At 39.5% G+C, this 14976-nt stretch overlaps 2 protein-coding genes across 7 annotated transcripts in view; both read right to left on the bottom strand.

Annotated features, from left to right (window-relative positions):
- gtdc1 (glycosyltransferase-like domain containing 1) overlaps positions 1 to 463 on the bottom strand; it is a 53902-nt gene extending 53439 nt beyond the window's left edge. For both annotated transcript variants that reach the window (XM_055215796.2, XM_055215797.2), the window contains exon 1: positions 311 to 463. The gene's annotated coding sequence lies outside the window, so the exon portion shown is untranslated. The remainder of the gene's footprint in view (positions 1 to 310) is intronic.
- A 1513-nt stretch (positions 464 to 1976) lies between these two features.
- zeb2a (zinc finger E-box binding homeobox 2a) overlaps positions 1977 to 14976 on the bottom strand; it is a 63878-nt gene continuing 50878 nt past the window's right edge. For 4 of the 5 annotated variants that reach the window (XM_055214495.2, XM_055214493.2, XM_055214494.2 and 1 more), the window contains 7 exons: positions 13120 to 13188; positions 11636 to 11824; positions 10304 to 10518; positions 8446 to 8554; positions 6093 to 8086; positions 5507 to 5687; positions 1977 to 4059 (listed from right to left, as the gene is read on the bottom strand). In XM_055214495.2, coding sequence (XP_055070470.2) covers positions 3461 to 4059; positions 5507 to 5687; positions 6093 to 8086; positions 8446 to 8554; positions 10304 to 10518; positions 11636 to 11824; positions 13120 to 13188 — 3356 coding nt within the window. In that variant the 3' untranslated portion in view covers positions 1977 to 3460. The remainder of the gene's footprint in view (positions 4060 to 5506; positions 5688 to 6092; positions 8087 to 8445; positions 8555 to 10303; positions 10519 to 11635; positions 11825 to 13119; positions 13189 to 14976) is intronic. The other variant, XM_055214496.2, reaches the window with a different exon arrangement.

Below are 14976 nucleotides of genomic sequence, written 5' to 3'. Positions count from 1 at the left end.
TTTTACTAATGTTGGATGATCACAATGCCTTCAAAACGTTTGATATTTATTTTAAACAGCTTTTCAAAGTTGCACTGTACAGTAAGTTACACGACACAAAGAAAATATGTTCCATACATCTTCATATTTACATTCCAGAAACGAGAACAAATGCACTTTTCATTTGAAGACGACGGCTTAGAGGTGAGACAGAAGAATATATTCAAGGCAGCTTTTAGTTAATAACGTCCTTTGAAAGCGACTAAAAGTTTTAAATCAGTAAACGACAGTCAAACACAGTAAAATACCCGCGTGTTGTATTCAATCTTACCTCTTCCTGAAAGTCTGGCTTGTTTTACGTCATGACGTCACTGCGCGAGGACGCTCTTCAGATCTGCATGTGCTTCACAAACACTGCATTGAAACGAGCTCAGTCTCCACGCTTTGTATATTGTTATAGCTGCGCGTCTTGGCTTATCTTGTCAGTATTCACATATAGGGTTGTGACACTGCATCATCCCGCTAAAAATATATCAAATATACATTACAGTTTTAGTTTAATTACAATTTTTACTACTGTGAAATCATAATAAATCAAATCGGGATCTCCATAAATCTAAATGATGTATGACATTGTAAATGTGTGAAAGATGTAAGCGTCTTTTTCAGAAGACTTCTATTGCTTCTAATGTATGTATTTATTAAAAGCTATACAATGAATGTTATCATCACATAGTTTTCTTATCAAATTTATGCAAAAAATGTTTTGTATATTGGTATTTGTAATTGTCTACTTTACTAGGAATTCGATTCATATTTTGCTTTTATATTTAAGTTTAATTTTGTGCGGGCGCGTGCGTGCGTGCGTGCGTGTTCAGGGCAACGGATGACAAGCTCAGCAGATCCTACTCACAATTTTAAATAAATGAGTTTAAACCTTATTTTAACGTTTATCCTTTTACTATTTTGAAGTGCCTCAATGAGACACAGGACCTCTTATTTTCTCTTATATGCACTGTGAGTGTAAGTGTGTATGGTCAAGTATGGGTCTGGTATAACAGCAGTTACAAAATTATACTTTACCTGGATGGAGGAGGACTGCATAAACAGAATGACTGCCCCAGCTTCATGTCATATCAATAATTACACTAGTATGTCAGTGCAATTTTAATTAGCATTAAACTGTCAATCTTTATAGTCTAAAGTAGATTGTTCCAAATATTTATTCCAGGCGTACATGCATAATGTATACAACCATGCATTTATTTGTTTATGTTAAACCCATCTACAAAAACTGGGCAGTGAAAAAATGTGTACTGCAGAAGAATAAACTTATGCTGTTTTTATATAGTTTCTTTATACAGTACTGTTAGCTTCTAAAATGAAATTGACTGTACATCCCTGCGGGTAGAAAAGTGTCGTGAATGGTTCCTTGAAAATTAAACTTGAGATGAGTATGTGAGTTGAGAAAATTAGCAAGGTCATGGTTAATGAAACTCCTTAGAGTTTCATGTGGAGACTTCACAGTCAGTTTGGCAGCCTGCAGCTGATGTTAATTTAGCGCAACCCAACATCATTCAACTTCAAAGAGACTAATAGAAGGCTATCATACTGTGAGAGACTTTGATAAGGTGGATTATATTGCTATGTGTAATTCACATCAAAAGGTAAAGGTTCCAGTAATTAATTAAATGATAGCTGAGAAAATGATACTGGGGAACATTAAAGTCTGATCTTTGATAGCTGTAAGGTGATTTATAATATGGATGACACTAACAACATATTTCTGTGTGAAACACACACACATATATACATACATGCTTATATTATACAAAAAAATGCTAATAAGCCAATTATTTATACATTGTCTTTGTTGAGTATTTTATATGTGTATGATTGTACTGTATTTGAAATAACCAAATCATAATAAATGCGTGTTTGTCAGTTTGTGAGTAATTTCAGTGAAATTTCAAGTGACATTACATAGGCTTTCAAAATTAAATTGGGCTACATTTATTTGAGCAAGTTCATTTTCAAGAGAAATTACAAATTAAAAATTAAATTATACTTCAACAGACATTTCAAAAATCCCAACAACCACAGCCCCCCTTTATTTCTTTAGCTAAAAAAAAGGGAAAAGGAAAAACAAATAAGATGAATAAAGTGGAATTTTTTCCTTTCAGTCAAAAATACAGTGTTTTCACAATATTGTATCAAAAGTTCCCAAATTGTAGATTCTCCTTCATCAGGTAAGTGTAGTATGAAGAGCAATTCACAGCGATCGCTCCAGATACAATAAATGCTCTCTTTACGTAAAATTTGCTCCACTTGTAAGGATCCTTATTTACTAAAATATATCTATATCAAGGAACTATAATACTGTACACTACAGTATGAAATAAATATAATTAGGAAATATAAAATGAGTCACATAAATAAAATGGTAGTTTAAAATAAAAACAAATTTTGTATTGAACAAAACAAAACGAAACAAACCAAGGTAATACTGACAGATGATCTTAAAAAAAATACAGAAAATTGCACAAACAATATGTAAACTAAACAACTGCAGTCTAGATATACTAATACTGACGTAGGTATTTCAAATGACACAGTGAAATATTTCATTTAATACTAAAGCAGGTGCAAAGAGAACACTATAGTTGACTTCGCATTATACTGTACAAGGATGGCACTTGCAGAAAACACAGGTGAAAGGGTTTGCATATAAGGCTTTTCTCAAACGAAAAAACACAGGGGTTCTGGCGCAGTCTCATACAATGAGCCGTCATCATTACAGTTTCTTTCCATCCGCCCCTGGCCAACGTTAAGACTTTGTATGCTTAAGAATCATAATAGGTTTCGTTTAGTTAAAGTAGCTTCATTAACAAAGCCATGGTGAGACCCCAAACGTTGTGTGGCTGGTCAGGTAAAGAAAGGTAAAACCAATGGTATCACAGTTAGTGATAGACGAAATATAACACTGACACACTACTGCATCTTTAAGCGCAGTATAAGTACATATATAGGCAAATATCTTTTTTAACCCAAGAAGTTTTTTTTTCTTTTTTGTGTTTTTTATTTTTCAGTTTTTGTAATACTTTTTTAGAGTGCAATTCCCAGGCTTGTGCTACAACCACAATGAAACACAGGAGTTATATGGAAATCAGCACCGCATAGCTTTCTGGCTGAAAACACTGTACATTTTGAAAACCTTTCTATTTTTTATATTTTGACAATCGTTTTCACTTAGTTTTGCATAATATGGATTCCTTCAAGATCCAGCCTAGTTTTTGATGCCTGTGTTTGGAGTTCCACTCTTAATATTGAAGAGTGCAAGCTTCAGGCACACGCTCAGATAACCAAGACGTGGCAGTGTGGTACACGTGTGAATCTGGCTCAAAGTCCCTCCAAAGGGGCGGAAGAAGGGCATAATACAAGCTTGAGAGAATAAGAAAACAACAAATCCGAAATGCAGTAGTTAATCAGCATCCTCATTCTCGCCGTCAGGATTTATTTTGCTCGCAAATTTCCCCTCTTCCGAACTCTCGTCCTCAGTCCCTCCTGTCATTTCTCTTTCTTTCTTATCCTTTGCTGTCCCATCAGGAGTGTCAAATCTCTGCTCCTCCGCCTCCATTTCGTCTTCCTCCACCAACCCTGTCTCTTGCCTGTCAGTCACTTCCGGATACGCCTCCTCTGCCTGTCTAGCCCCGCCCCCAGTTCCATCTCTCAAGATGGTATTCTCTCGCATAATGTCCTCGGCCTGGTCCTCTGGATCCGAAAACCCCAAGGGTCCTAGTCCTTGAAGGTAAGCTCGACGCATAAGGAGCTCCGTGGGCTCCAGGGGTCCGCCGTTGTCATGGCTGTCTTGTTTGGCGGCTTCGCGCTCCTCCGCCTCCCGTTTGCAGTAGGAATATCGGTGGTTCATGTGCTGCGAGTAGGAACCGGAGTGGGAGAAGCGCTTGCCACATTTGTCGCACTGGTAGGGTTTCTCGCCCGAGTGTAAGCGTGAGTGCTCGATGAGGTGGTGCTTGTGTTTGAAGGCCTTCTTACAAATCTGGCATTGGTGAGGCCGCTTTCCTGCAGACACACAAAGAGAGAAGAGCCAACAGGTCAGAAGAGTGTACACACATCAGTGTACAATTTTAAAAATTACACTGCTTAAATTACAGTCAAATGTAAAATTATAGTTTATCTTATTAACTCATGTAAATTACAATTTACTGAGACACACTTTTTTAAAGTAATCACACAAAACCCTCCTGATTTGTGTTTACCTCATGATATATTCTGACCAAAACATGTCTTATTTGGTAATATTTGGGAAAATTGTAAAAAAAAAGAATTCTCCCTTCATGGTCGAGGAGAATCACACCCGCCCAGTTTATTTTGGATGCTACCAAAAAGAGTGCAGAGAGGTGAGGGGGAAGCCACGGTCCTGAGGTGCTATTCTGAGGCCGTCTATGACTGTTCTGAATGCAGCCAAGAGGATCAGGTGATAATCGCTTCATGCAGCACAAGGTGAAAGTGAGGCAGTAAACATCCCTGACAGAGCGTTATGACATCATGCCTCTAGATTAAAAAATGCTTAGATAAGACAGCTGCCTCGTGATGCCTCGTGTAACTCGTACCCGACGCATCTCTCCTCCTGCGCACCTCAATCGAAGCATCTACTGTACAGTGACGGAGAGATAAATTCTAGTCTAATCAGTAAAGAAGGTGGGACCTGCCATTTGGCATTCAGTAATTCCACCAGTTACATACTTGCCATAAAAACCCCCACACTCGCCATCATCTCCAAGCACATGAACAGATGTACTATATTCTTGGCCATGAATAGCCCTGGCATGCCTGCAACACCTTCCATAGCAGCCATACTTGAGATGGTCCCCTTCCCCACCTCCCCTCATCAAATTCAAAAATAGACGAGATGGCAGATTCCTCTCTATGCATTCCAAGTGAAGAATGTAAGTGAGGATGATGCAAACGTGTGAAAGAGAGGAGTCCCCCGGGAAGGGAGGTCACATTGTGGTAAAGAAATGCCAAGCACACATCAGGCTTTCACACACCTGGCATACCGTGCCACGTTGGCATGCCAATAAACGGGATTGAGAATGTGCCTGCATATCAACTGGTGCTCAATTTACATGGTGTGTGAGATTTGTTGTTTATGGACTGAAACACCTATATGAGAGATTGTGTGAGCATCTAATGTTTAAAAGGGCTTATTAAGTATTAATTATTTATATACACCTCAGCGGGATTTGAATATCATATGTGTCACCCACTAAATTTAAACTATACCCCTTTATGAGCCTGTCAAAAAGAAGGAAAGTGTTACACCTTTGTCATGGGTTTGAAATGTACAACAAAAAAATGGCAATGGACAGAAAAAAGTAGGCATGAAAAATTTAAAGCAGAAAACAAATGAAAGAACTAAGACAACAGCACAAGGTGGTAAAAGGGGATTACTTGGGGGGTGGGGTGGACGAGGGTAAAAAAAAAGAGTTGTCTAAATGTGATATACCTGTGTGCTCATATTTGTGTCTTAGGAGGGAACTGGTCTTCTGGAATGTTTTGTCGCACAAGTCACACGCGTACATACCACTTTCTGTCTTCTTAATCTTCTTCCGGGCGAGCAGCGACTCGCTGTCGGTCAGGTCTTCTAGCCCTGACATATAGTCCCCTGCGCTGTCCAGTAGCTCCCCCTGCAAAAAAAAGGAAAAGATTTGAGACACTTTGCACAATCCTAACCTGCCGCAAATCCTAATCCTAACCTGCCACCTAGGATGAGACAGTCTCTGTCGCACATTTGATCCCAAGTCTGGACAGAGCTTATCTCTGTAACCTGTGTAGGGCCTTTATAGCCTAAAGATGTCTCAAAAAGAGTGACATATGGGATAGACTTTATATGTGACTTCTTAGTGCAAATGATCAATTATTGTTCAGCTATTTAGTTTTTTAAACTGTGAATCATGCTTAGGTAAAGGAACACTCACTACAGAAAATTATACATATTACTCACTATAAAAGGATATTTGCTTTATTGCATGCACGCACACACAAATGCAAAGGAAACTTGTTATTTACTGGTTTCGTAATATTCTGATTACCTGGAAGCCTGATTTCCTCTGGTATTTCCGTCGTTGCTGCATCTCAGCAAAGGTGGCCGCCTCTGCTGCATAAGTATATGCCATATGTGGTAGAAAGCTCATAGGGTCCAACCCTGGATAAGGCCTCAGTCCTGGGATGCTGGCCTGAGCTGGAGACATAAATGTAGGTGGAGGGAATGCTCCATGAGGCGGAAGTGAAGTGTACATATGCCCTCCACCGAAGGGGTTTATGCTAAAGATGGGGCTTGGGCTTTTATCCAGCTGATTTTCATTGCTGTTGGGCCCGTTAAACTCCTTCTTGATGTGTGCCAAGTTTAAAGGCTCTGTTCCCTGTTCACGTGTGGAGGAGTGGCTACTGTGGTCAATAGAAAAACCATTCGGTTTGGGCCTCCGGTCGGCCTTGGATACTTGTTTTGGCAAAGACAAGTCCAGTGGTTCCCCGTGGGCATCCTCAGAGGTGAGGCTGTTAGGGGTGTATGAACTGCTATGGGAGTGTTTGGATGATGATGATGATGTAAGATTCAAAGGTGAGGGTGTCTCACCCCTCGAGTGGTCCATAGAGTCTAGTGGCTTGTCATTGGTCTGCCTGATGTTTGTAAACTGATGCTGTTTGGACAGCTTCCGCCCTGAATCCCCATTGGTGATGGCTTGGATCTCTGCTGTTGAGTCGCCATATTGGCCCAAGGAAACAGGTGAACGGGCAAATGTTGACTCTCTGACCAAGTCTCCACAGTTTCGCTCAGGAGGGGGAGATCTTTTCCTAGATAAGCTATGGTGAGATTGAGCTTTCCATTGCACAAACCAATCCTTCACAAACTCCTGTGGCAGACCCACTGCCATAGAGATCTTCCTCAGTTCATCTGAGTTGGGCTCAGTATTCATGGCAAAATAAGCTTTTAGTACTGACATGTGATCTTTGTAGGGATTGACCGGGCTGGTGGCATTCCTCTCAGAAAGGGATGAGGATATTATGCCACTCTGCTGCTCTGAGCTGAAAAGCCCCCTTCGGCCGGTCGGTACGGTATCATGAGGTTTAAGGACAGCTTTGATCTCCTCGTTCATCTTGCAAAGATAGCGCTCATGCTGATGCAGTGGAATAGGGCCAGAAAATGTCTCTTTGCAATACTGACATGAAAATGGTGCATACTGAGCATCCCTTTCCTGTGTTTTGTCTTCGGATCCAAGATCCATGCCATGGCTTTTGTCTTCAGATCCAAGATCCATGCCATGGCTGGGTCTTTCTTTCTTGACATCCACAGCCCGCCTCTTAGAATCCTCTGTTAAACTCTGGAGACATGCTTTGGCTTCATTGACCTTTTCCAGTGTGTAGTCAATGATGGTCTTGGTGGGACTATTGTGACCAACGCCAAGGAAGCGTTGTTGGGAAGCCAGTGCCAGCTTCTGCTCCTCCATCTGGGAGCCTAATTCCTTCATGTATGCTCTGAGCTTAGCGATCTCTTCTGGATTGCCATCCATCTTCTGTCGGCAAACTGTGTTGTCCACAATCTGAAGAACCTTTTGAACTTCACTCATGTTGTTGTTGAACCCTGCATAGGCCAACGAATGAGAATCTAACCCAATACCCAGGTGTTGCAGGGGGTTCGGGGTTGAACTGTGCAATCCTGGAGGACTCCCTCCATGTCCACCCCCATTGAGAAAGGCTCCTGGCCCACCATAGTCTTGTTGAGATGCAATCATAAGACGGTATTCATTGAAGTCCATGGGCTCAGACTTGATGTCTGGGTGGGCAGATGGGTCTTGGAGGCTCATGGACCTGCCGTTCTCCAGTTTGTGACGGAGCTGTGCTAAGGCAGGGCTGCCTGGCGAGGATGCAACAGAGTTTGGTGATGAGCCTGGCTTAGTGTTGACTCCATGGCGTACCCGTCCATTTACAGAGATGAGACCAATGCACTTCTTGCTACTTATGTGGGAACTGTAGGAGCCTGAGTGGGAGAAGCGCTTCTTACAGTTGGAGCACTCATATGGCTTCTCACCTTTAAAACAAAACAACACATGTATTATTTATACTTTTTGCATAAATAAAACTATTTGGTTTGACACGTTTTGTTCCATTACAGTTTTATGCATTAAACGAAGTCAGAATTGTCATTTAACTATGTACTATTCCACTTGATGAACTGCGGAAGGAAGGGATCTTACAATAAAAAATAATTCTTGCATAATTATACAATTATGGTTTAAAATATTCCACCCAACTAGCCGAACCGCACTGAATTACCATTAGGTAAATTGGAGACATATGAGATGAGATTATATATTTTATTGCTGTTCATCTTCTGGAACTTATGTAAGGGGTTTCCCAACATAAAATTCAATGGAACACTCTGCTCACCGCTGTGGATGCGAAGGTGCTCCTTCAAATGGTGCTTGTATTTGAAGGCTTTGCCACACTCTGTGCATTTGAACTTGCGGTTGCCAGGCCCTTCATTTAGCAGTTGAGGCTGTAAGGAAGAAAAAGAAAATTGTATAAGGTACAAGTAGAAGGCCAAACTAGAATTTATAAGTACTTCAAAAGTGTAATTTATTATATTTAGTTACTAAAACACATCAAACATGCTAAAATGTAAGGCATGCACCATCTGTAACCAGTTTCCAGGTTGCTGAATCTGTATCATAATTAATTCCATATAATCAATTGGCGGTGACTTTTTCCTTCTCAGTACTTTATTTTTTAACTAAGCTGCATACTTTAAACTTCACGTCTGTGTCTAGGTCTAGTTAAAACAGCGTAGGTTGTATCTGTATTCACCATTCAAAGTTACGTAGGTGCTCTTTCTGCATTTGAAATTCAAATGTGGGCCCCAGATGCACAACAAAAACAACAGCGATCACCCTGCACCCCACACACAGACACAAAAGGTCTGCGAAAAACGTGTGGGAGTCAACAAGTGCACGTTTATTAGTCAAAATGTATAGTACGATGCAGAAGTTTTTTCTCCAAAACTTCAGTCAAACTTAGATAGTCCAATTAAACAGGTATTGTGGTTTACTATGCTGTACTATACTATACTATACTATACTATAAGCCAATATATACTCTACACACACCATGGAACATACAACTAAAGGCAGTAAATTTGAAAGAGAATTTTCTCGAAATGCACATGCGTTGAACGTCTGTGTGCGCGTACGAGTCAAACTATACTTTGCAAGGCCGTGCATTCCACCATGCGCGTACATTCGCGTACATAAAAAACAGACCATACCCAGGGCTTAAAACTAGCAAGGTGGACCTAGGATTTAATGTTCAAAGCCTTTCTGAAAAACACCCCTTGAGAGCAAATAAACAAACACTTAAAGTCATTTAAGGATTAGGATACTTTAGATCACCGGAAGAAAAACCATCTGGTTGTGTTTAAATCAGTGTGGAGAGGTGCACATATGTGTGTGTGTCAATCAGACAGTAAGATGAGAGGGCAAGGCAAGGATTTTCAACTTAGATCCTTTCCAATGTGCCCAGGTTCAAAGTTGGATGCTTAAAAGTAGGATATCCTGTCATAATCCTATCAAACAACTCAGAACTCACCACAGTTCACCACATCAAAAACAGAGCTTTTTTTTTTTAGGAAAAAGCTATATTGAGATTCTTTCTCTAAGGAAATCTGTCATGGCCATGTTGAGACCCATCTAACCGGCAGAACTAACATCAGCTTTCTCTGCATCTTTTGACTTGACTTTCCTCCAACAGCTGATGCGAAAAGTCAACAGGCCCATAGAATTCAATGTCCTAGAACGGCCCATGCCTGCTGTGGGCGGACACTCATGGGATTATGACAGTGCACAGCTGTGGCTTTGGTGTGAAGGATTCAAGTTTTAGCGAGGCTCTAGACAAACTCGTTCAATACTGGACGTAGCTAGTATGTGGCTAAAACACATTCTGTTCATTAAATCACTCGAGAACCTTAGTTATCTTTTCTGTGTTCCTGTGAATTTTGCCAACGTTAAGCAACGTGCCAAAGCTAGGGCACATACAATAAAAGCTAAAGAATTTTAAAGTACACAAGCCCTGAATAAAAGATGGATTGTCCTACAGAAAGATTTAGTTGCATGTTTGGTGGCATGTTTATTTATTAGTACCATAGTATGATATACAGTATGGCCAGTTGAATTTGACAAAAATCTTGAATGTTATTATTAAATCAGGAGGAGATAATGAGCATGGGCACTGATTGAGGAGGGTCATGTCTCACCTGATCTCTAGTGGGCTTGTGTGTGGCCATATGGCGCTCAAGCTGGGTGCGGTAGGCGAAGGTGTCACTGCACAGGGGACAGGGGAAGCTCTCGTCGTTTTTCTCATGTCTGTACTTGATGTGCTCCTTTAGAGAGGTCAGACGCTTGTAGCCCCGGTCACAGTAGGGGCAGGTCAACAGTTGGGCAAAGGCATCTGGCGTCCTCAGTGCCAGATCTGGGGAAAAGTGAAAGGAGGGGCTTGAAAAACACCAACATACAATATGTGCAGCAAAGAGTTGGCATGTCAGTGTATGGGAGAATGATGGGTGAAGCACTATAATCAGTTATGTGAAAAAACAAAAAATACAAGTTATTAATAACGTTAATCTATGTTTGTTAGTAGGATGTAGTAACCAGTAATCAAAATGTCTTTAAATAATTAAATAAATGTTATTAGCAAAATTATGTTAGAGCCTAAAAGTGACCTCAATCAAATTATGAGATTGGGGCATCAACTTTATTTCACTCATTGATTTCAATCTTTGGCGTGCCCTTAGTCAATATTACAGACATTATGTAGGATGATTTTATATACAGTAAATCACAAAAATAACTTTATATGGGTTTTTACAGATTGGGTCATATATTTGTAAATTACACACTCACCTAAAGGATTATTAGGAACGCCTGTTCAATTTCTCATTAATGCAATGGTGTAATGGTGTGGGGGATGTTTTCTTGGCACACTTTAGGCCCCTTAGTGCCAATTGGGCATTGTTTAAATGCCACGGCCTACCTGAGCATTGTTTCTGACCATGTGCATCCCTTTATGACCACCATGTATCCATCCTGTGATGGCTACTTCCAGCAGGATAATGCACCACGTCACAAAGCTCGAATCATTTCAAATTGGTTTCTTGAACATGACAATGAGTTCACTGTACTAAAATGGACCCCACAGTCACCAGATCTCAACCTAATAGAGCATATTTGGGATGTGGTGGAATGGGAGCTTCGTGCCCTGGATGTGCATCCCACAAATCTCCATTAACTGCAAGATGCTATCCTATCAATATGGGCCAACATTTCTAAAGAATGCTTTCAGCACCTTGTTGAATCAATGCCATGTAGAATTAAGGCAGTTTTGAAGGCGAAAGAAGGTCAAACACAGTATTATTATGGTGTTCCTAATAATCCTTTAGTTGAGTGTACTTTACACACAAGTCAAAATGATGACAATGGGACAATTAGGCTTCTTGAGTGTTAATTTTGGACCCTGTTTTATCTATAGTGCTTTAAAATGATGTATCGTTAAGCCATTGCAATAAAATTACGAATAGTAATATCCCTACCATTTTCATTTTCATCTTGTCCATTAGCCTCTGGTGTGCCCAATCGTGTGCTTTCCTCCGGGTCCTCTGGGTAAATGATAACAGTATCCTGCAGGTAGTCCGCAATACTCGCTGCGTTTCCCTCACCGTCATCTAATTTCCTCTTGGCAAAGAAGCTATCCAGCTCTGAAGTGGCATCCATACTCTTAACTGCACACAGGAAGTGGGAAGAAAGAGCATAAATGAATGTACTGGTTTAAGCTCTTTGTCACTAAAAAAGACCTAGCTGAGCATTAGGACACTGGCCACATTAAGTGTGATGTAGTGGAGACCAAACCATTAGAAGCCCTTTAAAGGTGGAAGTATTTATTTAAGTTACAACATAATGGCCACTTCAAAAGACTAATAGGAGCCAGCTTGGTCATCAAGCACTCTTTAAGCATCCTCTTGCATGTTTGAAAATGCTTTAAACATTTCCAGCATTATGGGTAATTGTATTATATGGCAATTAGGCGTGCTGGGGTAACCGATCTCACTTTGTATTGCTCATCGAATACACAAAATCGGACCAAGTAATCTAATTTCGGATCATGTGTTATGTGTAATTGCGCAGAACAAGGTTTTAAACGTGATTTTCGTAAACAATAGGATTTTGGATGTTGCATGGATACGTACTAAAAGACATTGATTGGATCAAGGAGAAGTCATGAGAGTTATTTAAAAAGTAGCTTATTTCAGAAAGCATCCCAAAAATTGGAAAAAGTAGTGAGAATAGACAAAGATATTCTAAATCATATATTTTCATCTCTTTTTAATCAATCAAAGATTTATTAAAGGTACATCTAATCAAATTTGGTATTAAACCCCAAGGGATAGTTTACCTATAAATTAAATTTCTGTCATTATTTACTCACCCTCAATTGTATAAATTTCTTTGTTCTGCTGAACACAAAGAAAGATATCTTGAGCAATGTTTGTAACCATATCATTTTGGGGCACCATTGACTTCCATAGTATTTAGTCTTCCTACTATAGAAGTCAATGGTGCTCCTGCTTCCTGCCTAATTACAAATATCTTCCCTTGTTTTTCAGCAGAACAAATAATTTATACAGGTTTGAAACAACTTTTGGGTGAGTCAATAATGACATAATTTTTTTTTTTTTCGGTGAACTATCCCTTTAAGTTGGTTTCAAAATGTGATTTGCACTCCTTTTCAACTTAAAAATGCTTACTTTTCATCAACTGTGGGCAAACATGAGGAAGCATTATCTCACATGCCTAAATGTGTGCTTTGCACGTGTGGTCACATGGCAAACAAAGTGACCTTAAAATTCCTCACACACCTTATTCTCAAAACATTCTTGATAAATCTGTTTGAAAAATACAACGTTGCAAGAGTCATCATGGCTACTATGCAACTCTTAAAACTGGTAATCGTGTTATCTAAATATGATCAATAAAAAACAAAGTTTGAAAGCCACAAAGATATAGAAAAAAATCGTACCTGTACCATTTCCAATTCCAGGGAGAGAGATGTCAGGGCTCATGGAGTTGTACTCAGATTTTCTTTCTTCTGTTGAAATGACAGGAAACAGAGAATACACTCAAAATGCACCCTAGATTATTGCCTTATAATGCACAATAGAAACGAATGTACTGCATATTCAGTCTGAGAACACGTGAAAAATCTGAGATCTAAAAAATCTAATTTGAGCTTAAAAACAAACAGAAAGCTTGTGAAATCTAAAACAAATAAAAGTTATGACTGTCCAATTTTAAGTCACTTAAGTCAAAATTACCCATGTCAAAGTTTCACTCGTATTTTATTTTGCTCATAAATTTTGTAACAGATAAAATATGTATTCAATTTGGTAAATGCAAACCAGACATTTTTTAATGGTGGCTAACCTTTTATTACCTAACATAGGGCACTGTATTATTTGCATTTAAACAAATGCCTTTATTCTTTTGACAAACATTTTTAGAAAGTAAATTACTAATTTAGGTTTAAGTGCAACTGTAAGAGCCAAAATTAGTTAAGACAAAACACAACACAAAAAAAACTCTAGAAGAGGTACTTTTTTAAACAATGACATCTGCCCAGAGCACGATTAATTTAAGAGAGCTGCTCCCCTGTTACCGTGGTTTAAGAAATGATGTCAAGGTATTTAAGGGAGGAGAGGAGGGTCTAAGAGGAGTTTGCTCATATACTGAAGCTATTGTGTTTGTTACTCCCCCTCCTCCTCATGTGACCTCGTACCGGCAGTCACAAGTATCATAAGCTTCCCCCTTAAAAGGAGGATATACTGCACCTCGATGCACGGAAAAAAAACAAGGGTTCAAGTCTCTCCTGACTCACACACGACATAGACTGCATTAGTGCTGTTTAATTTCAAAACTGCCTTTCACTTCCTTCCTCATTATCTAAGTATGACAACTGAGAGAGCTTCTGAAAGTCAATTCTTTCACTGTTTACCACATTTAAGACATGTCTTTTAAAGCAGAGAGTTGAAATCATTCTAAACAAAACTTTGAATGGCCGTTTTATCAGAATCAAAATGTCTACTAGACTTGGACGTCTTTCGTTTAATAAAGTTTAATAACGGCTAGAAACCTTTCCTGGTGAAATTTGTCTCCTCCTGCACCACACAGATAAAAGTGCAAGGCCCGGAGCCAGTGAAAATTTTGCATTGTGCTTTCCTTTTGAGGTACACTGGCCGGGTTAGCGATTAGCAATATTAGCATATGGATATTTTGAGGTCAAACGAAAGACTAAACATCATGTGTGGCGGCTGAGAGTTTTGTTCACAGGAAACTAAAATAGCTTCGTTATAAAATTAACTTTCTAAACTAATGTACTGTGTGTGAATGACAAAGAGTTTAAGATTTCCTCATGGGACAAAATGGCAATTACATTAGTGTCTCAGTTCTGCTTGTGGTAACTGACGTCCCCTTAGGTAATGGTGTGAATTTAACCACTGAAACGCTAGTGAAGTCCCATTTAAAAGACAAACAGATTCAGTGGTAAAGCTGATTATTCATTTCAAACGGGCTAGCAGCTAAATATTCATTCTGAAAACAGGTGAGTCGACCGAGCAAATTTTTGTAACTGCACATATTAGCAATGCATAAACTGCAGACTTAAATTCAAGTCATTTTCAGGTAACCGTAATACACAAAGCGGAAGAACCACATGAGATGATTCATGCTCCCTCTTTGGATATGTTGCATTTATCAGCATATATACCACAATATGTTTTCCAGCTAGTGCACTGATGCCTTTGGATTCAATCACTAAGATAAAATACTTCTATCATACCAAGGGTGTGGCCTTTAAAAAAGCTCAGATGTTGTTTATTAA

The sequence above is a fragment of the Misgurnus anguillicaudatus genome, chromosome 17 (assembly GCF_027580225.2).
Source record: "Misgurnus anguillicaudatus chromosome 17, ASM2758022v2, whole genome shotgun sequence".
Taxonomy (NCBI): domain Eukaryota; kingdom Metazoa; phylum Chordata; class Actinopteri; order Cypriniformes; family Cobitidae; genus Misgurnus; species Misgurnus anguillicaudatus.
This window is presented reverse-complemented; position numbering and strand designations above follow the sequence as displayed.